General features: G+C 42.4%; 1 protein-coding gene across 1 annotated transcript; it reads right to left on the reverse strand.

The window, feature by feature from the left end:
• Positions 1 to 203: 203 nt before the first annotated feature.
• LOC106572857 (guanine nucleotide-binding protein G(t) subunit alpha-2) lies at positions 204 to 18,169 on the reverse strand. Its single transcript, XM_014147397.3, has 9 exons — positions 17,800 to 18,169; positions 8,471 to 8,513; positions 8,087 to 8,228; positions 7,746 to 7,906; positions 7,321 to 7,449; positions 6,556 to 6,685; positions 4,280 to 4,433; positions 1,381 to 1,586; positions 204 to 715 (listed from the first exon to the last, which is right to left on the reverse strand). The coding sequence occupies exons 1-8, from the start codon at positions 17,909 to 17,911 to the stop codon at positions 1,399 to 1,401; spliced, it is 1,059 nt and encodes a 352-aa protein (XP_014002872.2). The 5' UTR covers positions 17,912 to 18,169; the 3' UTR covers positions 204 to 715; positions 1,381 to 1,398.
• Between the last annotated feature and the right edge of the window lie 5,816 nt (positions 18,170 to 23,985).

Consider the following 23,985-nt stretch of genomic DNA (forward strand, 5'->3'; position numbering starts at 1 on the left):
GCATTTTCTATTACTTGAGTACTGGCAAATCATAAAATATTCGCTCTAAAATATTATGAGTCCCGGGATCCAAAATGTGTACCGGCACCTTTTTCATTCCACTTCAACCACTGTGGGAAAGTGTCCATGTGTTCATGTTCCCTACTATGTGATAATAGTATTGTGTAATCTTCAACGATCACAAACCAAACAGGGAACTCTATGCATCTTTATTTTATGTGTCTACACATCACAACAACAAAAAACAGATCCCTTCTTTCTCACAGTACTTCTGATGTCTTTCTTAAAATAAAGATTGGTCTATTATTTACAAAGTGTAAGCTTATTATTCTATTAAAATAGATTAAAATAGAATTTTGAAATATAAAAATTTCAGCTGTTTACTTTATAACTTTTTAACGTTAAAATGGAGACCACAGGAGACTACTGAAGGGAAGACAAAAACACTAGCTTCAGGGATTTAAATGCCTTACGCAAAGAAGAGCATATGGCCTTATGTAATTAGCCTTTTTTTTGTTTTGGTTTACAAATGTTTTGATACTCTGTTTCAATCCAATGGCATTGATGACGTTGATGGAGAGGCGTCCGAGGAACCAGGGCTCGGAGGTGGTGACGGTGACAGCAGATAAACAGTTGTCCACCAACTGTCCACCACCTTCAGCACAGTGGCCAAATAAAACCAATGAGTTGGCTGATGGATGGATGGAAGTACGTTCTGGAGAAGGGAAGAAAATAGGAATTCAACTGTATACGTGTTTTTGCATTTATACGTAATCTTTCTGAGAATCTGTTGTGCCTAAGTGAATGCTACTTATGTCATAGATCATGCCTGCATATTCAGCTTGTTTTGGTCACCCAAATTGGAACAAAAGACTACACTCTCACTCCAAGACTACAGTTTCAATGCCCACCCCTGCTCTAATGTATATTTGACCACATTTATTTAGAGAAAAGTATAGCTTAATTAGGCCTGTCTAATGGCCCTTTGGAGACTGTAATAGTGTTGAGGCGATGTGAGAGGGAGGGAGAGTGGACAGATGGTGTCGAGGGAGGGACAGAGATAGTACTGAGTCAATGTTAGCTTTACGACTCATCCATCCATCCTCACCTTCAGCCGTGCCAAACGGTCTGACCCATAGAAACAAAAATGTACTAGAAGGGACGAAGCGCCTAAGACCATGGCAATATTAATGGTATGTCAAGACAATACGGTATGTCATCGTGTTGTTTTAAGTGAATTACCGATAGTTTGGCCACAGCTGGCCCTTATTACAGTGTGTCAGTGAGGCGACAGGACTGATGTCGGTTCTCAGACAGGGATTTCCTGTTAGGCACTGAGGTGTGTGTACGTGCATCAGGCAGTAATATAGACGGTCATACCTTCAATCAGGAGCTGCCTCAGAACAGCCCGGCATCTTTTAGATTGATTTTGATGACGTCTGTGATGGTGTCGAAGGCCTGATTCACGTCCTGTGTGTCTACAGCGCAGGTGACGTGGGTGTAGATGGGTTTCTCCGCCTGCCTCAAGTTCAGAGACTCAAACTGCATCTTCACGTGATTACAGGCGTCTTCGTACGTATTTGACCCTATTAGGGAGAGAAGAGTATAGAGGTTGAAATCTGACCGAGTAGTTGCTGTACTCTTTGTATGGGTCTGGCCCTACAGAGGGAATACGAGGGGTTTTATACTTCATTCAGATACTTTTTCATTCAAAGTGATTTTTTTAATCCTGCGGATTTCAGTTAAACAATGAACTGACCAAGGAACTAGATCAAGTGTGTAACAAAATGTCTTGTTACAGAGAGGGAAGATACGCTCAGACCCCACTTGAAGAATGGAGTTTTCCTTATCCCATCTTGTTCTAATGGCAACTCTGCCTCGAGGGCAGAAACAAATGTGATTGGTTATGTTTAAGCAAGAAAGTAGACACTAAGTATGTAATTCCACGTGGTAAAGGGATATGGGTTAGGTTTAAGTAAGAAATATGATTGGTTCAGAACCAAGGAGAACTACAGTTGAAGTCAGAAGTTTACATAGACTTAGGTTGGAGTCATTAAAACTTGTTTTTCAACCACTCCACAAATTTCTTGTTAACAAACTATAGTTTTCACAAGTCGTTTAGGACATCTACTTTGTGCATGACAAGTAATTTTTCCAAAAATTATTTACAGACAGATTATTTCACTTATAATTCACTGTATCACAATTCCAGTGGGTCAGAAGTTTAATACACTAATTTGACTGTGCCTTTAAACAGCTTGAAGCTTCTGATAGGCTAATTGACATCATTTGAGTCAATTGGAGGTGTACCTGTGGATGTATTTCAAGGCCTACCTTCAAACTCAGTGCCTCTTTGCTTGACATAATGGGAAAATCAAAAGAAATAACTCAAGACCTAAGAAAAAACAATGTAGATTTCCAAAATTTCCAAACGCCTGAGGGTAGCACGTTCATCTGTACAAACAATGGTACGCAAGTATAAACACCATGGGACCACGCAGCCGTCATACCGCTCAGGAAGGAGACGCGTTCTGTCTCCTAGAGATGAATGTACTTTGGTGCGAAAAGTGCAAATCAATCCCAGAACCACAGCAAAGGATCTTGTGAAGATGCTGGAGGAAACGGGTGCAAAGGCATCTATATCCACAGTAAAACGAGTCCTATATTGTCATAACCTGAAAGGCTGCTCAGCAAGGAAGAAGCCACTGCTCCAAAACCACCATAAAAAAAGCCAGACTACGGTTTGCAACTGCACATGGGGACAAAGATCGTACTTTTTGGAGAAATGTCCTCTGGTCTGATGAAACTAAAATAGAACTGTTTGGACATAATGACCATCGTTGTGTTTGGAGGAAAAAGGGGGAGGCTTGCAAGCCGAAGAACACCATCCCAACCGTGAAGCATGGGGGTGGCAGCATCATGTTGTGGGGGTGCTTTGCTGCAGGAGGGACTGGTGCACTTCACAAAATAGATGGCATCATGAGGCAGGAAAATTATGTGGATATATTGAAGCAACATCTCAAGACATCAGTCAGGAAGTTAAGGCTTGGTCGCAAATGGGTCTCCCAAATGGACAATGACCCCAAGCATACTTCCAAAGTTGTGGCAAAATGGCTTAAGGACAACAAAGTCAAGGTATTGGAGTGGCCATCACAAAGCCCTGACCTCAATCCTATACAACATTTGTGGGAAGAACTGAAAAGGTGTGTGCGAGCAAGGAGGCCTACAAACCTGACTCAGTTACACCAGCTCTGTCAGGAGGAATGGGCCAAAATTCACCCAACTTATTGTGGGAAGCTTGTGGAAGGCTACCCGAAATGTTTACCCCAAGTTAAACAATTTAAAGGCAATGCTACCAAATACTAATTGAGTGTATGTAAACTTCTGACCCGCTGGGAATGTGATGAAAGAAATAAAAGCTGAAATAAATAATTTTCTCTACTATTATTCTGACATTTCACATTCTTAAAATAAAGTGGTGATCCTAACTGACCTAAGACAGGGAATTTTTACTAGGATTAAATGTCAGGAATTGTGAAACTGAGTTAAAATATAGTTGGCTAAGGGTTATGTAAACTTCCGACTTCAACTGTATCTAGCTATCTTCTGTATACCACCCCTACCTTGTCACAGCAAAACCGATTGGCTCAAACGCATAAATAAGGAAATAAATTCCACAAGTTAACATTTAACAAGGCGCACCTGTTAATTGAAATGCATTCCAGGTGACTACCTCATGAAGCAGGTTGAGAGAATGCCAAGAGTGTGCAAAGCTGTCATCAAGGCAAAGGGTGGCTACTTTGAAGAATCTCAAATTTAAAATATATTTTGATTTGTTTAACACTCATTGGTTACTACATGACTCCATATGTGTTGTTTAATAGTTTTGATGTTGTCACTATTATTATACAATGTACAAAATATTGAAAAAATGTAAAAAACCCTTGAATGAGTAGGTGCATCTAAACTTTTGGCTGGTACTGTAAGGTTACTTACGTTCTCGTGTTCTTCATATTTCTGTTTCTCGTGTGTTTTTGTTCTAATTGACTTTTTTATTATTTTTTTTTGTACTACTGATATTGATAGCTACATTGTTGGGAAAAAGCAGGCAAGAAAGGCATTTCACTGTACTTGTGCATGTGACAATAACTTGAAACTAATCACTGAGAGATTTACGATGTATTCATTCATTCGTCGCATGGTAAATAAACTTCAAACGAAAGGCCGAAAGCTCAGTGAAAACAACGTTTTGCCATTTGGGACTCAGAGTTGGACTCACCATCGTAGTCAGGGAAGCAGACATTGAGGTGGACATGCTTGATTTTCTCTTGGAAGACGTCCTTCTTGTTGAGGAAAAGCACTTGGGTGGTGTCCTCGAAGAACCTGTGGTTGCAGATACTGTTGAATAGGTGGAGAGACTCGTGCATGCGATTCTGAAAAGAGGAGGGGAGAGGAAGTATCATTATCTTCATCATCATGATCATTGTTGGGATACAAAACCGTCAACATCATTAGCTGGCTGTGGTCACTAGCCGGTGAGGTTTGGTTGAATCATATCAGCATCTTCTGTGGTGTGGTTGAATCATATCAGCATCTCCTGTGGTGTGGTTGAATCATATCAGCATCTTCTGTGGTGTGGTTGAATCATATCAGCATCTTCTGTGGTGTGGTTGAATCATATCAGCATCTCCTGTGGTGTGGTTGAATCATATCAGCATCTCCTGTGGTGTGGTTGAATCATATCAGCATCTTCTGTGGTGTGGTTGAATCATATCAGCATCTCCTGTGGTGTGGTTGAATCATATCAGCATATCCTGTGGTGTGGTTGAATCATATCAGCATCTCCTGTGGTATGGTTGAATCATATCAGCATCTCCTGTGGTGTGGTTGAATCATATCAGCATCTCCTGTGGTGTGGTTGAATCATATCAGCATCTCCTGTGGTGTGGTTGAATCATATCAGCATCTTCTGTGGTGTGGTTGAATCATATCAGCATCTCCTGTGGTGTGGTTGAATCATATCAGCATCTTCTGTGGTGTGGTTGAATCATATCAGCATCTCCTGTGGTGTGGTTGAATCATCTCAGCATCTCCTGTGGTGTGGTTCAATCATCTCAGCATCTTCTGTTGTGTGGTTGAATCATCTCAGCATCTTCTGTGGTGTGGTTGAATAATATCAGCATCTTCTGTGGTGTGGTTGAATCATATCAGCATCTCCTGTGGTGTGGTTGAATCATATCAGCATCTCCTGTGGTGTGGTTGAATCATATCAGCATCTCCTGTGGTGTGGTTGAATCATATCAGCATCTCCTGTGGTGTGGTTGAATCATATCAGCATCTCCTGTGGTGTGGTTGAATCATATCAGCATCTCCTGTGGTGTGGTTGAATCATATCAGCATCTCCTGTGGTGTGGTTGAATCATATCAGCATCTCCTGTGGTGTGGTTGAATCATATCAGCATCTCCTGTGGTGTGGTTGAATCATATCAGCATCTCCTGTGGTGTGGTTGAATCATATCAGCATCTCCTGTGGTGTGGTTGAATCATATCAGCATCTCCTGTGGTGTTGTTGAATCATATCAGCATCTTCTGTGGTGTGTTTGAATCATATCAGCATCTCCTGTGGTGTGGTTGAATCATATCAGCATCTCCTGTGGTGTGGTTGAATCATATCAGCATCTCCTGTGGTGTGGTTGAATCATATCAGCATCTTCTGTGGTGTGGTTGAATCACATCAGCATCTTCTGTGGTGTGGTTGAATCACATCAGCATCTCCTGTGGTGTGGTTGAATCATATCAGCATCTTCTGTGGTGGGGTTGAATCATATCAGCATCTTCTGTGGTGGGGTTGAATCATATCAGCATCTTCTGTGGTGTGGTTGAATCATATCAGCATCTCCTGTGGTGTGGTTGAATCATATCAGCATCTTCTGTGGTGTGGTTGAATCATATCAGCATCTCCTGTGGTGTGGTTGAATCATATCAGCATATCCTGTGGTGTGGTTGAATCATATCAGCATCTCCTGTGGTGTGGTTGAATCATATCAGCATCTCCTGTGGTGTGGTTGAATCATATCAGCATCTCCTGTGGTGTGGTTGAATCATATCAGCATCTCCTGTGGTGTGGTTGAATCATATCAGCATCTTCTGTGGTGTGGTTGAATCATATCAGCATCTCCTGTGGTGTGGTTGAATCATATCAGCATCTCCTGTGGTGTGGTTGAATCATATCAGCATCTCCTGTGGTGTGGTTGAATCATATCAGCATCTCCTGTGGTGTGGTTGAATCATATCAGCATCTCCTGTGGTGTGGTTGAATCATATCAGCATCCCCTGTGGTGTGGTTGAATCATATCAGCATCTCCTGTGGTGTGGTTGAATCATATCAGCATCTTCTGTGGTGTGGTTGAATCATATCAGCATCTCCTGTGGTGTGGTTGAATCATCTCCCTCTCAACTGTCCCCAGTGAGGTAGAGAGTCTCCTGTAGTTTAACTTTGAAGCGTGTGTGTGTGTATACACGTGTGTGTGAAACAATGTGTGTATAATCACTCACCATTTCCTCGTCCTCCAGCAGCACCAGGTCATATGCGCTGAGGGCACTACAGAACAGGATGCAATGGACGCCCTGGAAACAGTGGATCCACTTCTTCCTCTCTTCTCTTCTGCCACTCATATCAAACATCCTGTCCGTCAGAGAGACACAACAATCAAACAATTAACCAAATCAATCATTTATAAAGCCCTTTTTTTTTTTACAGGAGAGGAGCGTTCAGCAACTACAGTACTTAATCATCATGAGCGTGCGTTAGGAAAACATCACAGCTCCTCCAGTGTGTACTTAGCTGGTGTATATGGTGAGAGCGTGGCACTTGCCAAGGTTGCTGGTTCAATTCTAGCAGCGATCACATACAAATACTTCACACTCTATAAGTTGCTACAGCAATGAGCTGGTGTAATGGAGGTGATTTAAAATCACACTCTCATTAAGACATGGCCCTTACTGGCTGCGTTTACACAGGCAGCCCAATTCTGATATTTTGGCGAGTTATTGGCAATGGCAAAAGAGCTTATGTGATTGGTCAAAAGACCAATTGGTGAGAAAAAAAAAAAGATCAGAATTGGGCTCTCTTTGTAAACCCAAATGCTGCTCTCAGATCACAAGGATTTTCTTTAATGGTTAAGACGTTGGGTTGTTGTGCAAGAGGTCTGTGGTTCGATCGCACCAGTTTACACTACCTAACCTGAATTCTACCTCTTTGCAGGTGTACTATAATGTACTGTGACGAGGCAGTCCGGTAGTTAGCTACTGTAGCATCACCTGAATTGGATGTCTTTGCAGATAAACCTCTCCTCGTTAACCCCACCGGTCGAGATCCTGCACCGTAGGATGTCTTGGTCATTGGGGGTCAAGTCAGCCACGGTGATGCGGTCAAGGTCACTGAGGAAGCTGTCGGAGAATGGCACAATCAATCAATCCAAGGATCAGATCACCAAGGTAGGCTGTAAATGTCAGAGCTGTTTGTATTCATCAGGCGTCACCAAGTAGAATTGCTGATCTAGGATCAGTTTTGCTTTTTAGATCATAATGAATAAGATTACATGGATAAGGAGGGGGGGACCTGATCCTAGAACAGCACCCTACTCTGAGACAATTCATGGATACAGGCTCTGATCCTAGATCAGCACTCTGAAACGCTAGTGAATACGGGTCCTGAGTAATAACGGCAGACAGATTAAACTCACTAGTGAGCGGAGTCGAGGAGCTGGTAGCCTTCAGCTGCTCTCTCAAAGCACTCCTGGATGCCAGGGTCCAGCCACAGCTTCTTGATGCACTCAGCCATCTCAGGAGGCATGGTGCCCTCTTCAGTAGAGTTGGAAAGGTTCTCCAGCTTCTTGCCCTCATCCTGGCCACACAGAGAACAACACATATATGTCAGTATAGTTTAGTATAACAGGTCCATACAGTGTAATATAATATACTGTAGTATGGTATATTATAGTATAGTATAGTTCTACACACACACACACACACACACACACACACACACACACACACACACACACACACAGCCTGCAGTACCCACCTCTGCGGCTGGTGATCCGTACTTGATCTCCAGGATGCTCATGCCTCTGACGATGGACAGAGCTGACTGCAGGATGTTACCAAAGATCACCTCTCTGTACATCACCTTCTCCTCCTTACTAAAAGCACCCAGGTGGAGGATTCTGTGGAGGAGAGAAGAAGAAGAAGAAGAAGAAATAGTAGTAGCAGTAGCAGTAGCAGCAGCAGCAGCAGCAGCAGCAGCAGCAGCAGCAGCAGCAGCAGCTCACTTATCCAAACTGCCACCTAGTGGTATATTTGTAACACTGTGGCTCACTTTCTCTCAGCTGCCCCTAGTGGTATATTTGTGAAACTGCGGATCACTGCCCCACATTCAGTGAGAGGCTTCAGTTTTAAATTAACTCACTTCATTTGTTTTACGATGGTGCTTTTCCCCGACTCCTCAGCACCTGAAAGAAAACAAAAATACACCATTTATCGACAGTTAAATGTCATCCATTTAACTTTTTGTTACATGGCTTTCATCAGTGACACAGACAGATAATGTAATGTATTAGGAGAAAAGTATGTCCTGCTTGTGGTAAAATGGCAAAACAAAAGCCTTGTCATTACATATCTGTTGACCTTTATCAGTCACATAATATGTAACATAATTACAGTTAAGTAGAAGTCCCTCAGGCCAAGAATACTCTTGGACCTTGTGGCTAGAGAAAACATATGGTACTTCCCAAATGGCACCCTATTCCCTATACAGTGCACTACTGAAACATAACAAACACCACTTACTAATGTGACCCAGTTAGATTATGAGGAAGAGTGACAATAGAGCAAGAGGACAGTCTGTGAGGAGATCACTGACGTCTCTGGTCTTCAGTGGGCCTCACTGTGGCTCAATGGGACTCACTGAGTCTCAGACTCTTCAGGACAAAGAACTTGAAGTCACTTAAAATCTTTATTTAAAACCTGTATTTGAAAACCTTTAAAACCAAAATACTATGGCACCGACCCCAACCTGAAACCTGGGCCGGTGCAGTACGGCTCAAATAGTACCCTATTCCCTATATAGTGCAGTACGGCTCAAATAGTACCCTATTCCCTATATAGTGCAGTACGGCTCAAATAGTACCCTATTCCCTATATAGTGCAGTACGGCTCAAATAGTACCCTATTCCCTATATAGTGCAGTACGGCTCAAATAGTACCCTATTCCCTATATAGTGCAGTACGGCTCAAATAGTACCCTATTCCCTATATAGTGCAGTATGGCTCAAATAGTACTCTATATCCCCTTTATAGTACAGTACGGCTCAAATAGCACCCTATTTTTATTTTTTATAGTTTATTTCACCTTTATTTAACCAGGTAGGCTAGTTGAGAACAAGTTCTCATTTACAACAGCGACCTGGCCAAGATAAAGCAAAGCAGTGCGACACAAACAACAACACAGAGTTACACATGGAATAAACAAGCGTACAGTCAATAACACAATAGAGAAAAAAAAAGAATGTCTATATACAGTGTGTGCAAATGGCGTGATGCGGTAAGGCAATAAATAGGCCATAGTAGCAAAGTAATTACAATTAACACGGGAGTGATAGATGAGCAGATGAGTAGTGAAACTGGTGTGCAAAAGAGAAGAAAAGTAAATAAAAATAATATGGGGATGAGGTAGGTAGATTGGGTGGGCTATTTACAGATGGACTATGTACAGCTGCAGCAATTGGTTAGCTGCTCAGATAGCTGATGTTTAAAGTTAGTGAGGGAAATGTAAGTCTCCAGCTTCAGCGATTTTTGAAATTCGTTCCAGTCACTGGCAGCAGAGAACTGGAAGGAAAGGCGGCCAAAGCAGGTGTTGGCTTTGGAGATGACCAGTGAGATATACCTGCTGGAGCGCGTGCTACGGGTGGGTATTGTTATCGTGACCAGTGAGCTGAGATAAGGCGGAGCTTTACCTAGCAGAAACTTATAGATGACCTGGAGCCAGTGGGTCTGGCGACGAATATGTAGCGAGGGCCAGCCAACTAGAGCATACAGGTCGCAGTGGTGGGTGGTATAAGGAGCCTATATAGTGTACTACTTTTGACCAGGGTCTAATAGGGTGCCATTTGGGACACACATGGTTCTCCCAGGCAGATCAGGACAAAGGCCTTGGTATCACTTATTTAAAACCTTTAAACACCATACTACTACTGCTACTCAGAGAGGACCATCATGGAAAGAGAGGACCATCATGGAAAGAGAGGACCATCATGGAAAGAGAGGACCATCATGGAAAGAGAGGACCATCATGGAAAGAGAGGACCATCATGGAACGAGAGGACCATAATGGAAAGAGGCTACTGAGAGAGGACCATAATGGAAAGATGCTACTTAGAGAGGACCATCATGGAAAGAGAGGACCATAATGGAAAGAGGCTACTGAGAGAGGACCATAATAGAAAGAGAGGACCATAATGGAAAGAGAGGACCATCATAGAAAGAGGCTACTCATAGAGAGGACAATAATGGAAAGATGCTACCCAGAGAACCAGGACAGTTAGTATATAATGTCATCCTGTAACCAGGCCAGGCAGTATATAATGTCATCCTGTAACCAGGCCAGGCCAGTCAGTATATAATTTCATCCTGTAACTAGGCCAGTCAGTATATAATGTAATCCTGTAACCAGGCCAGGCAGTATATAATGTCATCCTGTAACCAGGCCAGTCAGTATATAATGCCGTCCTGTAACCAGGCCAGTCAGTATATAATGTCATCCTGTAACCAGGCCAGGCAGTATATAATATCATCCTGTAACCAGGCCAGGCCAGTCAGTATATAATGTCCTCCTGTAACCAGGCCAGTCAGTATATAAAGTCATCCTGTAACCAGGCCAGGCCAGTCAGTATATAATGTCGTCCTGTAACCAGGCCAGTCAGTATATAATGTCATCCTGTAACCAGGCCAGTCAGTATATAATGTCATCCTGTAACCAGGGCAGTCAGTATATAATGTCATCCTGTAACCAGGCCAGGCAGTATATAATGTCGTCCTGTAACCAGGCCAGTCAGTATATAATGTAATCCTGTAACCAGGCCAGGCAGTATATAATGTCATCCTGTAACCAGGCCAGGCCAGTCAGTATATAATGCCGTCCTGTAACCAGGCCAGTCAGTATATAATGTCATCCTGTAACCAGGCCAGGCAGTATATAATGTCATCCTGTAACCAGGCCAGGCAGTATATAATGTCATCCTGTAACCAGGCCAGGCCAGTCAGTATATAATGTCCTCCTGTAACCAGGCCAGTCAGTATATAAAGTCATCCTGTAACCAGGCCAGGCCAGTCAGTATATAATGTCATCCTGTAACCAGGCCAGGCAGTATATAATGTCATCCTGTAACCAGGCCAGGCAGTATATAATGTCATCCTGTAACCAGGCCAGTCAGTATATAATGTCATCCTGTAACCAGGCCAGTCAGTATATAGGTCTCAGCTCATTTTATCTCTAGCCTGGTTCCAAATCTGTTTGTGCTGTCTTGCCAACTCCTATGGTGGCATGTTCATTTACATAGATAGGAGTTCGCTATACAGCTGGCTATTCAACTCAGACAATCTCAGCTTAGTTGAGTAGTTAAACGGGGAATTGTAGTAAAGTTGATTAGATTATTCAACAACACAGCAGTTATAAAGACAATAGACAGACATCCTCCAATAGATGCGAAGTGTTCTCCATTTAATCTACTCTAATTGGTTGAGCCCTGCGCCACTCATAGCCACAGACGGCACCCATTGGCTCAGTGCCCTTCCTCATTAAGGTTGGCCGCCCTCCTCTTCACGTACCCCCTTGCTGAGTGTTATGGATGGGCTTCATGTCTCCTGTGTCCTAACACATCAAACATTATGTAACCTGGTCCTGTGTCTTAACACAACAAGCATTATGTAACCTGGTCCTGTGTCTTAACACATCAAGCATTATGTAACCTGGTCCTGTGTCTTAACACAGCAAGCGTTATGTAACCTGGTCCTGTGTCTTAACACAGCAAGCATTATGTAACCTGGTCCTGTGTCTTAACACATCAAGCATTATGTAACCTGGTCCTGTGTCTTAACACAGCAAGCATTATGTAACCTGGTCCTGTGTCTTAACACAGCAAGCATTATGTAACCTGGTCCTGTGTCTTAACACAGAAAGCATTATGTAACCTGGTCCTGTGTCTTAACACAGCAAGCATTATGTAACCTGGTCCAGGGTCTTAACACAGCAAGCATTATGTAACCTGGTCCTGTGTCTTAACACATCAAGCATTATGTAACCTGGTCCTGTGTCTTAACACAGCAAGCATTATGTAACCTGGTCCTGTGTCTTAACACAGCAAGCATTATGTAACCTGGTCCTGTGTCTTAACACATCAAGCATTATGTAACCTGGTCCTGTGTCTTAACACAGAAAGCATTATGTAACCTGGTCCTGTGTCTTAACACAGCAAGCGTTATGTAACCTGGTCCTGTGTCTTAACACAGAAAGCATTATGTAACCTGGTCCTGTGTCTTAACACAGAAAGCATTATGTAACCTGGTCCTGTGTCTTAACACAGCAAGCGTTATGTAACCTGGTCCTGTGTCTTAACACAGAAAGCATTATGTAACCTGGTCCTGTGTCTTAACACAGCAAGCATTATGTAACCTGGTCCTGTGTCTTAACACAACAAGCATTATGTAACCTGGTCCTGTGTCTTAACACATCAAGCATTATGTAACCTGGTCCTGTGTCTTAACACAGCAAGCATTATGTAACCTGGTCCTGTGTCTTAACACAGCAAGCATTATGTAACCTGGTCCTGTGTCTTAACACATCAAGCATTATGTAACCTGGTCCTGTGTCTTAACACAGAAAGCATTATGTAACCTGGTCCTGTGTCTTAACACAGCAAGCATTATGTAACCTGGTCCAGGGTCTTAACACAGCAAGCATTATGTAACCTGGTCCTGTGTCTTAACACATCAAGCATTATGTAACCTGGTCCTGTGTCTTAACACAGCAAGCATTATGTAACCTGGTCCTGTGTCTTAACACAGCAAGCGTTATGTAACCTGGTCCTGTGTCTTAACACAGAAAGCATTATGTAACCTGGTCCTGTGTCTTAACACAGCAAGCATTATGTAACCTGGTCCTGTGTCTTAACACAACAAGCATTATGTAACCTGGTCCTGTGTCTTTACACAGCAAGCGTTATGTAACCTGGTCCTGTGTCCTAACACATCAAACATTATGTAACCTGGTCCTGTGTCTTAACACATCAAGCATTATGTAACCTGGTCCTGTGTCTTAACACAACAAGCATTATGTTACCTGGTCCTGTGTCTTAACACAACAAGCATTATGCAACCTTGAAACAGGTCATCTTACCACTTTGTATCAAGACGAGAGCTAAAGTAACAGAAGTCGTTCTTTGAACTACGTTTGCCTGCTCAGCCGCCTGAGACCTTAAAACTTGTGTTTGCTCACCATCAGAGGGATAACACAGGATTCGAACCCCGGTCAGACGGTCACACTAAAACTGTCTGCAAAAGAACACAACGCTATTTATATGGTACCACTAGTAGGAGTGAGAACACTGTGTGAGAACACGACACACCTTTCCAGCACAGTTCCAGTGGAAGTGGAACCAGGCCAAATCAGAAGTACAGCTCAGCTTGACTCAGTAGTGTGAAAAGGGTAGAAGATGCTAAAACAGTTTGTGGAGACCTCAGCGTTAGCTATTTGGCCTGGTTAGGCTTGTGGAAATAGATCTGTCTATTCCGGTATCTGGATGTATACCGAGACCTGTTTTTTGGATTTGATCATTAGCATTGACTGAGACTTTAAGTGGCTACATGCAGAGAGGCCAAGTGGATTACCCTTTTCACACTACTAAGCCTCAGCCCAACTAAATCCTACTGAGCCCAGAACCCATCTGAACCCACACATCATAGGTTCTGGAAGAGTGTAGTGCTGCAAAAAGGACTATGTAAAAAAAGGATACTTTAAGTCTGAGCCAGCACAGCACAGTTTGAATTGGGTCGGCACCGGTAGTGTGTAAGGGTGAATGCTGTCAGAGGAGAGAATGGGTACACATTTCTTGACTGGAGTCTAAGCTAAACCCGTCAGTGTAATCGGCTTGGCACCTCATCGGCAGGGTTCCATGATTCACTTGGACCTTTAGTAGCGATTATTTAACCACCTCAATGTGTCCTGCCTTTCCCATGAACTGGACTCACTGGGAGGGAGCAATGGACCTCAGGGCGCAATGGACCTCAGGGAGCAATGGAACTCAATATACCTCAAGGTCTGAATCTATACTTTAACAAACCACAAAAATCTCTTCCTTCTTTTCTACGTTCAGTCACATATAGCTGAAACATTCTGTGAGAAATAATATTATGCCTTGATCTGTGTGTGTTGGTTCTTAACTGTCAATGTTCAGACAAAGTGCATATTCAATTCACAGACAGAATCAGTACTCAGGGCCTGTTTCAATCAGATCTGTTTCTGCCGACATCTGCATAGAGGTTGTTTTGATGGTGTCAGAGGTGGAACTGAGCTGTCAAATCCACAAGCAGCTCCGGTGTGGTAATAATGATGATTTGTTTACATAGCAGGTTAGGATAATTCATGTGGCAGGTTAGGATAATTCATGTGGCATAATTAATGTGGCAGGTTAGGATAATTCATGTGGCAGGTTAGGATAATTCATGTGGCAGGTTAGGATAATTCATGTGGCAGGTTAGGATAATTCATGTGGCAGGTTAGGATAATTCATGTGGCAGGTTAGGATAATTCATGTGGCAGGTTAGGATAATTCATGTGGCAGGTTAGGATAGTTAATGTGGCAGGTTAGGATAATTAATGTAGCAGGTTAGGATAATTAATGTGGCAGGTTAGGATAATTCATGTAGCAGGTTAGGATAATTAACGTGGCAGGTTAGGATAGTTAATGTGGCAGGTTAGGATAGTTAACGTGGCAGGTTAGGATAGTTAACGTGGCAGGTTAGGATAGTTAACGTGGCAGGTTAGGATAGTTAACGTGGCAGGTTAGGATAGTTAACGTGGCAGGTTAGGATAGTTAACGTGGCAGGTTAGGATAGTTAACGTGGCAGGTTAGGATAGTTAACGTGGCAGGTTAGGATAGTTAACGTGGCAGGTTAGGATAGTTAATGTGGCAGGTTAGGATAGTTAATGTGGCAGGTTAGGATAGTTAACGTGGCAGGTTAGGATAGTTAACGTGGCAGGTTAGGATAGTTAACGTGGCAGGTTAGGATAATTAACGTAGCAGGTTAGGATAGTTAATGTGGCAGGTTAGGATAGTTAACGTGGCAGGTTAGGATAGTTAACGTGGCAGGTTAGGATAGTTAACGTGGCAGGTTAGGATAGTTAACGTGGCAGGTTAGGATAGTTAACGTGGCAGGTTAGGATAATTAACGTAGCAGGTTAGGATAGTTAATGTAGCAGGTTAGGATAGTTAACGTGGCAGGTTAGGATAGTTAACGTGGCAGGTTAGGATAGTTAACGTGGCAGGTTAGGATAATTAATGTGGCAGGTTAGGATAGTTAATGTAGCAGGTTAGGATAGTTAATGTGGCAGGTTAGGATGATTAATGTGGCAGGTTAGGATGATTAATGTGGCAGGTTAGGATAATTAATGTGGCAGGTTAGGATAATTCATGTGGCAGGTTAGGATAATTCATGTGGCAGGTTAGGATAATTAATGTAGCAGGTTAGGATAATTCATGTGGCAGGTTAGGATAATTCATGTAGCAGGTTAGGATAATTCATGTGGCAGGTTAGGATAGTTAATGTAGCAGGTTAGGATAGTTAATGTGGCAGGTTAGGTGACTTAGCGTTGCAGATTAGGTGACTTAGCGTTGCAGGTTAGGAGAACTAATACAGCAGGTTAGGTGACTTAGCGTTGCTAGTTAGGTGACTTAGCGTTGCTAGTTAGGTGACTTAGCGTTGCTAGTTAGGTGACTTAGCGTTGCAGGTTAGGTGACTTTTAGCGTTGCAGGTTAGGTGACTTTTAGCGTTGCAGGTTAGGAGAACTAATACAGCAGGTTAGGTGACTTAGCGTTGCTGGTTAGGTGACTTAGCGTTGCAGGTTAGGTGACTTAGCGTTGCAGGTTAGGATGATTAATGTGACAGGTTAGGTGACTTAGCGTTGCAGGTTAGGAGAACTAATACAGCAGGTTAGGTGACTTAGCGTTGCTGGTTAGGTGACTTAGCGTTGCAGGTTAGGTGACTTAGCGTTGCTGGTTAGGAGAACTAATACAGCAGGTTAGGTGAATTAATGCAGTAAATTAGGAGAATGAGGTCAAGGTTAGGAAAAGGATTAGGGTTAGGTTTAGCTACAATGCTAGTTGTCAACAACTGTTGTCCCCGACACGACCACTAAGTCGCAATAATAGAAATTCCATGCAGACTTGTTTACAAGTTCGAACACTGGAATGTGAGAAGTCATCTACACTTTGATTAAGCTGATAGAAATCCTCATTATTTAGGCTGATAGAAATCCTCATTATTTAGGCTGATAGAAATCCTCATTATTTAGGCTGATAGAAATCCTCATTGTTTAGGCTGATAGAAATCCTCATTGTTTAGGCTGATAGAAATCCTCATTATTTAGTTGAATGATTTTCAATTTGAGCGTCATTATTTCTATATAGCTTACACTTTCTCGTCCTGAACTTCTAATGCGACTGGGAGCGAGTGATCAATCAGATCAAGCATTAACCGATTGCCGACAACCCGGATAGCTGATGTTCTGGCGGTGTCAAAGGTGGAAGTGCGTTGGAGCTGCTCACCGATTTGACAGCTCCGACGCAGTTCCACCTCCGACACCGTCCAAACATCAGCTATGCGGGTGTGGGCTATTGCCGGTTGACGCTTTATCTGATTGAATCTAGGCCTTATTGTCTGTGTTTGATTAAAATGGGACCATAGAGTATGATATCATTTGATGGAATATATTCAACACCAGAAAGATTAAATGTGAAAATTACAGATGTTATCTCAATTTCATTTGATATATTTTTTGTCCTATCCTGAGGCCAGGTTTTCAGAGGGACCAATCAAGTCGTATTAAATGATGCCCTCCTTTCCGATGTGGTCCCTCCTTGCTTCTGGATGACAGTTTAATACAAACCTCAACCAGTGGTGTAAAGTACTTAAGCAAAAATACTTTAAAGTACAACTTAAGTAGTTATTTTGGTTATCTGTACTTTACATTACTATGTATATTTTTGAAAACTTTTAATTTTACTCCACTACATTCCTAAAGAAAATAATGTACTTAAGTATATTTTAGCGATTACATTTACTTTTGATACTTAAGTATATTTAAAACCAAATACTTTTAGACTTTTATTCAAGTAGTATTTTACTGGGTGACTTTCACTTTTGCTTGAGTCATTTTCTATTAAGGTATCTTTACTTTTAGTCAAGTATGACAATTTGGTCCTTTTTCCACCACTGACCTCAACCAAATATCTGATATCACATCATATGTCACAACAAATATCCTGCTTATGATTCCATAGTATTTAGCTGAAATATTGCCTTTGAGTTCCTTTATCAAGAGGAAACCAAATCTAATGGGGGATTCCAACATTTTCGCCATTAGGCCAAAAGTACCTTACAAGTTTCAGACAGGGCTACCTCATCACAAGAGCATATTTCCGAAGCATGTCTGATACATTGACACCAATGGGTTGATTCACTTACCCAGCATCAGCACTTTAACTGCCTTGGACTCGGCCAGCTCCTTCTTCAGCTCCTTGGCGTCTATCCCCTCCTCTCCCTCCATCTCCAGATCCTCAGGCTCGTCCATTGACATCTTGGTGTTTAGTTGTCCTAGGTGCCTAGCTACACAGAAACAGGTTTGCAGTCACTAAGCGTGCTACAACAAAACAAGAAAATCTCCTACAGGAAGATTGATTGACAGGTCGTTGAGGTGATCGAAGACCTGTTAGATTATCAAGAGATGTCCAGATAGAAAGACAATGAGTTGTTGAGTAGTAGGTAGACTACTGTTCAAGGGTTACTAAGTCAAAGTGTCGCTCCTCTGCAGCTTCAGAGGCTAAATATCACTCAGGTAGTCTCTGTGGTTTAAAGCTCATGTCTTACAACATGGAAACACCAGAAGCCAAATCCTATTAACACAGCTAATTAGGAGTGAAAAGACCAAAGCGGGCCCAGTTTGTCTCCACTAGGGCCGGTTGGGGATTTGGGATGAAGAGATGGAGCGATGGAAAGTAGTTGTTTATGTTTTATGTAACTTGGACACTAGAGAATGGCTCTTCAGTGCTTTTGTTTATGATTTATTAAAGGGGACTTGCACCTCCATTTGAGGACTTTAAAATGCATTATATATAGCCATTGAATCTTGAAGAGTATAATTTAATGCCTCATGAGCTTGTTGTTTAACTCCATTGATCGTTATCAATGTAATTGTAAACAAACACAGTAGCTTCAAAACATGGCTCATCTCCTGGATGGTCAGTCCCATGTATCCATAGATGTGTCCATGATTTTAAGAGTGGTTACATTTCTCCAGCCCCATCCCTCAGCTGTTTACCCTGCAAAAGTGGGCGTTTGGGGGTTAATCTACCTCATCATGGTTGCTGGAACCATCACAACTTCATCACAACTGTAGACCAGGGTTAATCTACCTCATCACAACCTAGACCAGGGTTAATCTACCTCATCATGATGGCCTTAGGCCAGGGTTAACCTACCTCATCACAACCTTAGACCAGAGTTAATCTACCTCATCACAACCTAAACCAGGGTTAATCTACCTCATCATGACCTTAGACCAGGGTTAATCTACCTCATCACAACCTTAGACCAGGGTTAATCTACCTCATCATGATGGCCTTAGACCAGGGTTAACCTACCTCATCACAACCTTAGACCAGAGTTAATCTACCTCATCACAACCTAGACCAGGGTTAATCTACCTCATCATGACCTTAGACCAGGGTTAATCTACCTCATCACAACCTTACACCAGGGTTAATCTACCTCATCATGGTTGCTGTAACCGTCACAACTTCATCACAACTGTAGACCAGGGTTAATCTACCTCATCACAACCTTAGACCAGGGTTAATCTACCTCATCACAACCTAGACCAGGGTTAATCTACCTCATCATGGCCTTAGACCAGGGTTAACCTACCTCATCACAACTTTAACCAGAGTTAATCTACCTCATCACAACGTAGAGCAGGGTTAATCTACCTCATCATGACCTGAGACCAGGGTTAATCTACCTCATCATGACCTGAGACCAGGGTTAATCTACCTCATCACAACCTAGACCAGGGTTAATCTACCTCATCATGACCTTAGACCAGGGTTAATCTACCTCATCACAACCTTAGACCAGAGTTAATCTACCTCATCACAACCTTAGACCAGAGTTAATCTACCTCATCACAACCTTAGACCAGGGTTAATCTACCTCATCATGGCCTTAGACCAGGGTTGACCTACCTCATCACAACTTTAGACCAGAGTTAATCTACCTCATCACAACCTAGACCAGGGTTAATCTACCTCATCACAACCTAGACCAGGGTTAATCTACCTCATCATAGCCTTAGACCAGAGTTAATCTACCTCATCATGGCCTTAGACCAGAGTTAATCTACCTCATCATGGCCTTAGACCAGAGTTAATCTACCTCATCATGGCCTTAGACCAGGGTTAATCTACCTCATCACAACCTAGACCAGGGTTAATCTACCTCATCATGTTTGCTGAAACCGTGCTGGAAAGGACAATGTGAAAGGAACATTTACGCGCTAGCACAGTACGGTTCAGGTCGGCACAATAGTGTGAGAAGGGTAAGGGTATGGGTGTGTGCAGGCTTTTGATCCAGCCCTGCTTTATTCTACCTCATCATGACGTTAGACCAGGGTTAACCTACCTCTTCATGACCTTAGACCATGGTTAACCAACCTCATCACAACCTCTCCAATTCCTGTCCTGGAGAGCTAGTGGTTGTGCAGGGTTTTGATCCAGCCCTTTAATAACACACCTGATTCATCTAATCGTCATGGTCCAGATAGAGACAGTGATTAGTCGATTATCTGTATCGGGTGTGTTAAGACCTTGGTTTCGTGCGCGCGAGACCAAGGTTATGATCTTTTGAGGAGATTACCCCCACAGAACCCATGTTCCACCCAGGGAGGGACAGGCTGGGCAGATGGCCATCTGTGTGGGTGGACTGTGGCTTGTTTTGGGCAACTGGGTCACCCTGCTCAGCCATGTAACAACCCCAAAGCTTTACATGTCAAGAGTTTAATACCAAGCGGGTGACCCAGTCCCAGACTCCCAGAGCCAATCCCCAGCGTGTTGCACCTTTTTAGGGTACCGTTGATTGCCACGTGTGACCAAATGGTCTTTGAACCCGGGCCATCTGCGCACCACAACACCGTGAGGTTCCCCAATGAGTTACACCCTTCCCTGCTGAGTTACACCCTTCCCTGCTGAGTTACACCCTTCCCTGCTGAGTTCAACCAGATCACATATTTTACACATGCTCCATACTTAGATCATGTTTATGGTCATTGAAGAGCACTAACAGAATCCTCCATACCATGTATACAGTATAAGAACCCAGCCAGTTCTCCGCTGCCAATGACTGGAACGAACTACACAAATCTCTGAAACTGGAAACACTTATCTCCCTCACTAGCTTTAAGCACCAGCTGTGAGAGCAGCTCACAGATCACTGCACCTGTACATAGCCCATCTATAATTTAGCCCAAACAACTACCTCTTCCCCTACTGTATTTATTTTGCTCCTTTGCACCCCATTATTTCTATTTCTACTTTGCACTTTCTTCCACTACAAATCTACCATTCCAGTGTTTTACTTGCTATATTGTATTTACTTTGCCACCATGGCCTTTTTTTGCTTTTATCTCCCTTATCTCACCTCATTTGCTCACATTGTATATAGACTTATTTTTCTACTGTATTATTGACTGTATGTTTGTTTTATGCCATGTGTAACTCTGTGTTGTTGTATGTGTCGAACTGCTTTGCTTTATCTTGGCCAGGTCGCAATTGTAAATGAGAACTTGTTCTCAACTTGCCTACCTGGTTAAATAAAGGCGGAAAAAAAAATATTATAATCCATAAGAGGGTTTTCTATACCTATCCTAATGTTATTCTACTAGCACTACCTGAAGCTTGTGAAAAGCTCCAAACGTGTGCATGTCAAGAGGTTAACTGTTTAATACGGAGCATGTGGCCCTGACTAAGATAAAGGAATGAGAGGCCTCCATTGCAGCCAAATACACGTAAATAGACTCCCAGCAGGGCCAATCCTATTGCGTCCTGGACCTTTTTGGATCTTGTTAGTTCATGCAACTATTTGCAGAGTTCGTGCCATGTGTGACCAACTGGTCTTTGAACCCGCGTAGTCTGCCCATTCACTGCAAACCGCCTCCAACCAATTTGTTAATTAACTGTTTTTGGAACACTGCCTTTAGCCGAAGCTAGGGCTTGTGAGGTAGAGGTCAGAAACAGTGTAATCAAACGCCCATGATAATTATTTTGGCTAATAACGGGATCACCTAAGGCAAGAAATGTACAAGTGTGTTTGTCACGGTTGTCGTGGGAATGAGCAGACCAAAGTGCAGCGTGTGTGTTGTTCCACATTTTATTTATACTGTGAAACTATGCAATACATAAATAAACTGAATGACCCCAAAAAAACGTGCCGCAGAAGTGAAACATACACTACACAACATACCCTCCCACAAACCCAGGTGGGACAAACACCAACTTAAATATGACTTCCAATTAGAGACAACGATGACCTGCTGCCTCTAATTGGAGATCATCTCAAACAAAGCCCGACATAGAAATACAAAAACTAGAACAACCCAACATAGAAATACAAAACTAGAATATAACAACATAGAAAAACTAAACTAGAAAACCCCCCTGTCACACCCTGACCTACTCTACCATAGAAAATAACAGCTTACCATGGTCAGGACGTGACAGTGTTAGAAATGTCAAATCAAATCAAATGTTATTTGTCACATGCACCAAATACAACAGGTGTAGACCTTACCATGTAATGCTTACTTACAAGCCCTTAACCAACAATGCATAGTAAGTAAGAAAATGTTTGCAAAAAAAATAAGTACAAATTAATTAAGTCTCATAGCAAATGGACTGAATATGCCTAAAATGTCTAAAAACCTGTTTTTCTGCTTTGAATTATAGGGTATGTTGATGAGAAAAAAATATATTTAATCCATTTTAGAATAAGGCTGTAACGTAACAAAATGTTGAAAAGTCAAGGGGTCAGCAAGTAGCAGCAGCGTAAAAAATTGTCAACGGGACAACAATAACAAAGTGTCAAAATAACCATACATTCAACAATAACAATAAGCATACAGTAGAGTACATGTGCAGGTTGATTGGTCTGTCAGACACTGTCCCTCATCTTATGGCAGGCAGCAATGTAGTGCGCTGCAAACCCACAGCTCTCTGCGTCCTCCCCCAACAGGATGGGTAGCCTACTCTCATCAGAGAGGTCTTTGAAACCTTGAATAAGGGTTTCAAATTTGGGGAAATGACACTCTCTAATTGTTTTATATTTTTGACATTTTGTCAGGAAATGCAGCTCTGTCTCAGGTTCTGCTGTTGTGCAGTGGTTGCACAGCCTTTCCTCTACAGGGAGCCAGGTTTTCCTGTCTCTACCCTTCTCAATGGCAAGGCTGTGCTCACTGAGCCTGTACTTTGTCAAGGTTTTTCTAAGGTTTTGATTAGTAACCATGGTCAAATATTTAGCCACAGTGTACTGTCGATTTAGGGCCAGAGAGCACTGCATTTTGCTTTGCTCTTGTGCTTGTGTTTTCCAATAAGCAATATAGTTTTGTTTTGACTGTGTTGTAATTTGGTTTATCCTGATTGATTGGATGTTCTGGTCCTGAGGCTTCAGTGTGTTAGTAAAACAGGTTTGTGAACTCAGCCCCAGGACCAGCTGGATGAGGGGACTCTTTTCTTTGTTCAGCTCTTGGCATTGCAGGGCTTGGTAATGATATGTGAGGGGGTCACTGTATTTTAGATGTTTCCAAAACTTAATTGCTCTTTTTTGAGTTTTTATTATTAGTGGATATTGGCCTAATTCTGCCCTGCATGCATTGTTTGTAGTTTTCCTCTGGACATGTAGGATAATCTTACAGAACTCTACATGCAGGGTTTCAATGGGGTGTTTGTCCCATTTGATGAAATCTTGTTTTGCAAGTGGACCCCACACCTCGCTTCCATAAGTGCAATTGGTTCAATGACATATTCAATTAGTTTTAGCCAAATTTGAATAGGTATTTCAATGGCGTAGAATGCTCTGCGTGCTTTCTCTCTCAGTTCTTTCACTGCCTCATTAAAGTGTCCAGTTGAGCTTATTTTTAAACCTCAGTAATTGTAGTGTGTGCAGTACTCTATATATTTTGTACCAATTGAGAACTTTGGTCTAATTCCCTGAGATCTGTATCTTCTCTGGAAAATCATTATTTTAGTCTTTTTGGTGTTTACTGCCAGGGCCCAGGTCTGGCAGTACTGCTCTAGCAGGTCCAGGCTCTGCTGTAGGCCATGTGCTGTGGGTGACAGCAGGCATAGGTCATCTGCGAAGAGTAGGCATGTAACTTCTGAATTGTGGAGACTAACACCAGGGTCTGAGGATTTTTCTAGAATAGTGGCCAATTCGTTGATGTAAATATTGAAGAGTGCAGGGCTCAGATTGCAACCCTGACGAAGGCCCCGCCCCTGGTTAAAGAATTCTGTTATTTTCTTACCAATTTTAATGTTGCACGTATTGCCAGTATACATTCATTTAATTATGTCATATGTTTTACCCCCTACACCACTTTCAATAACT

This window comes from Salmo salar, chromosome 15 (assembly GCF_965601325.2).
Source record: "Salmo salar chromosome 15, fSalSal1, whole genome shotgun sequence".
Taxonomy (NCBI): Eukaryota; Metazoa; Chordata; class Actinopteri; order Salmoniformes; family Salmonidae; genus Salmo; species Salmo salar.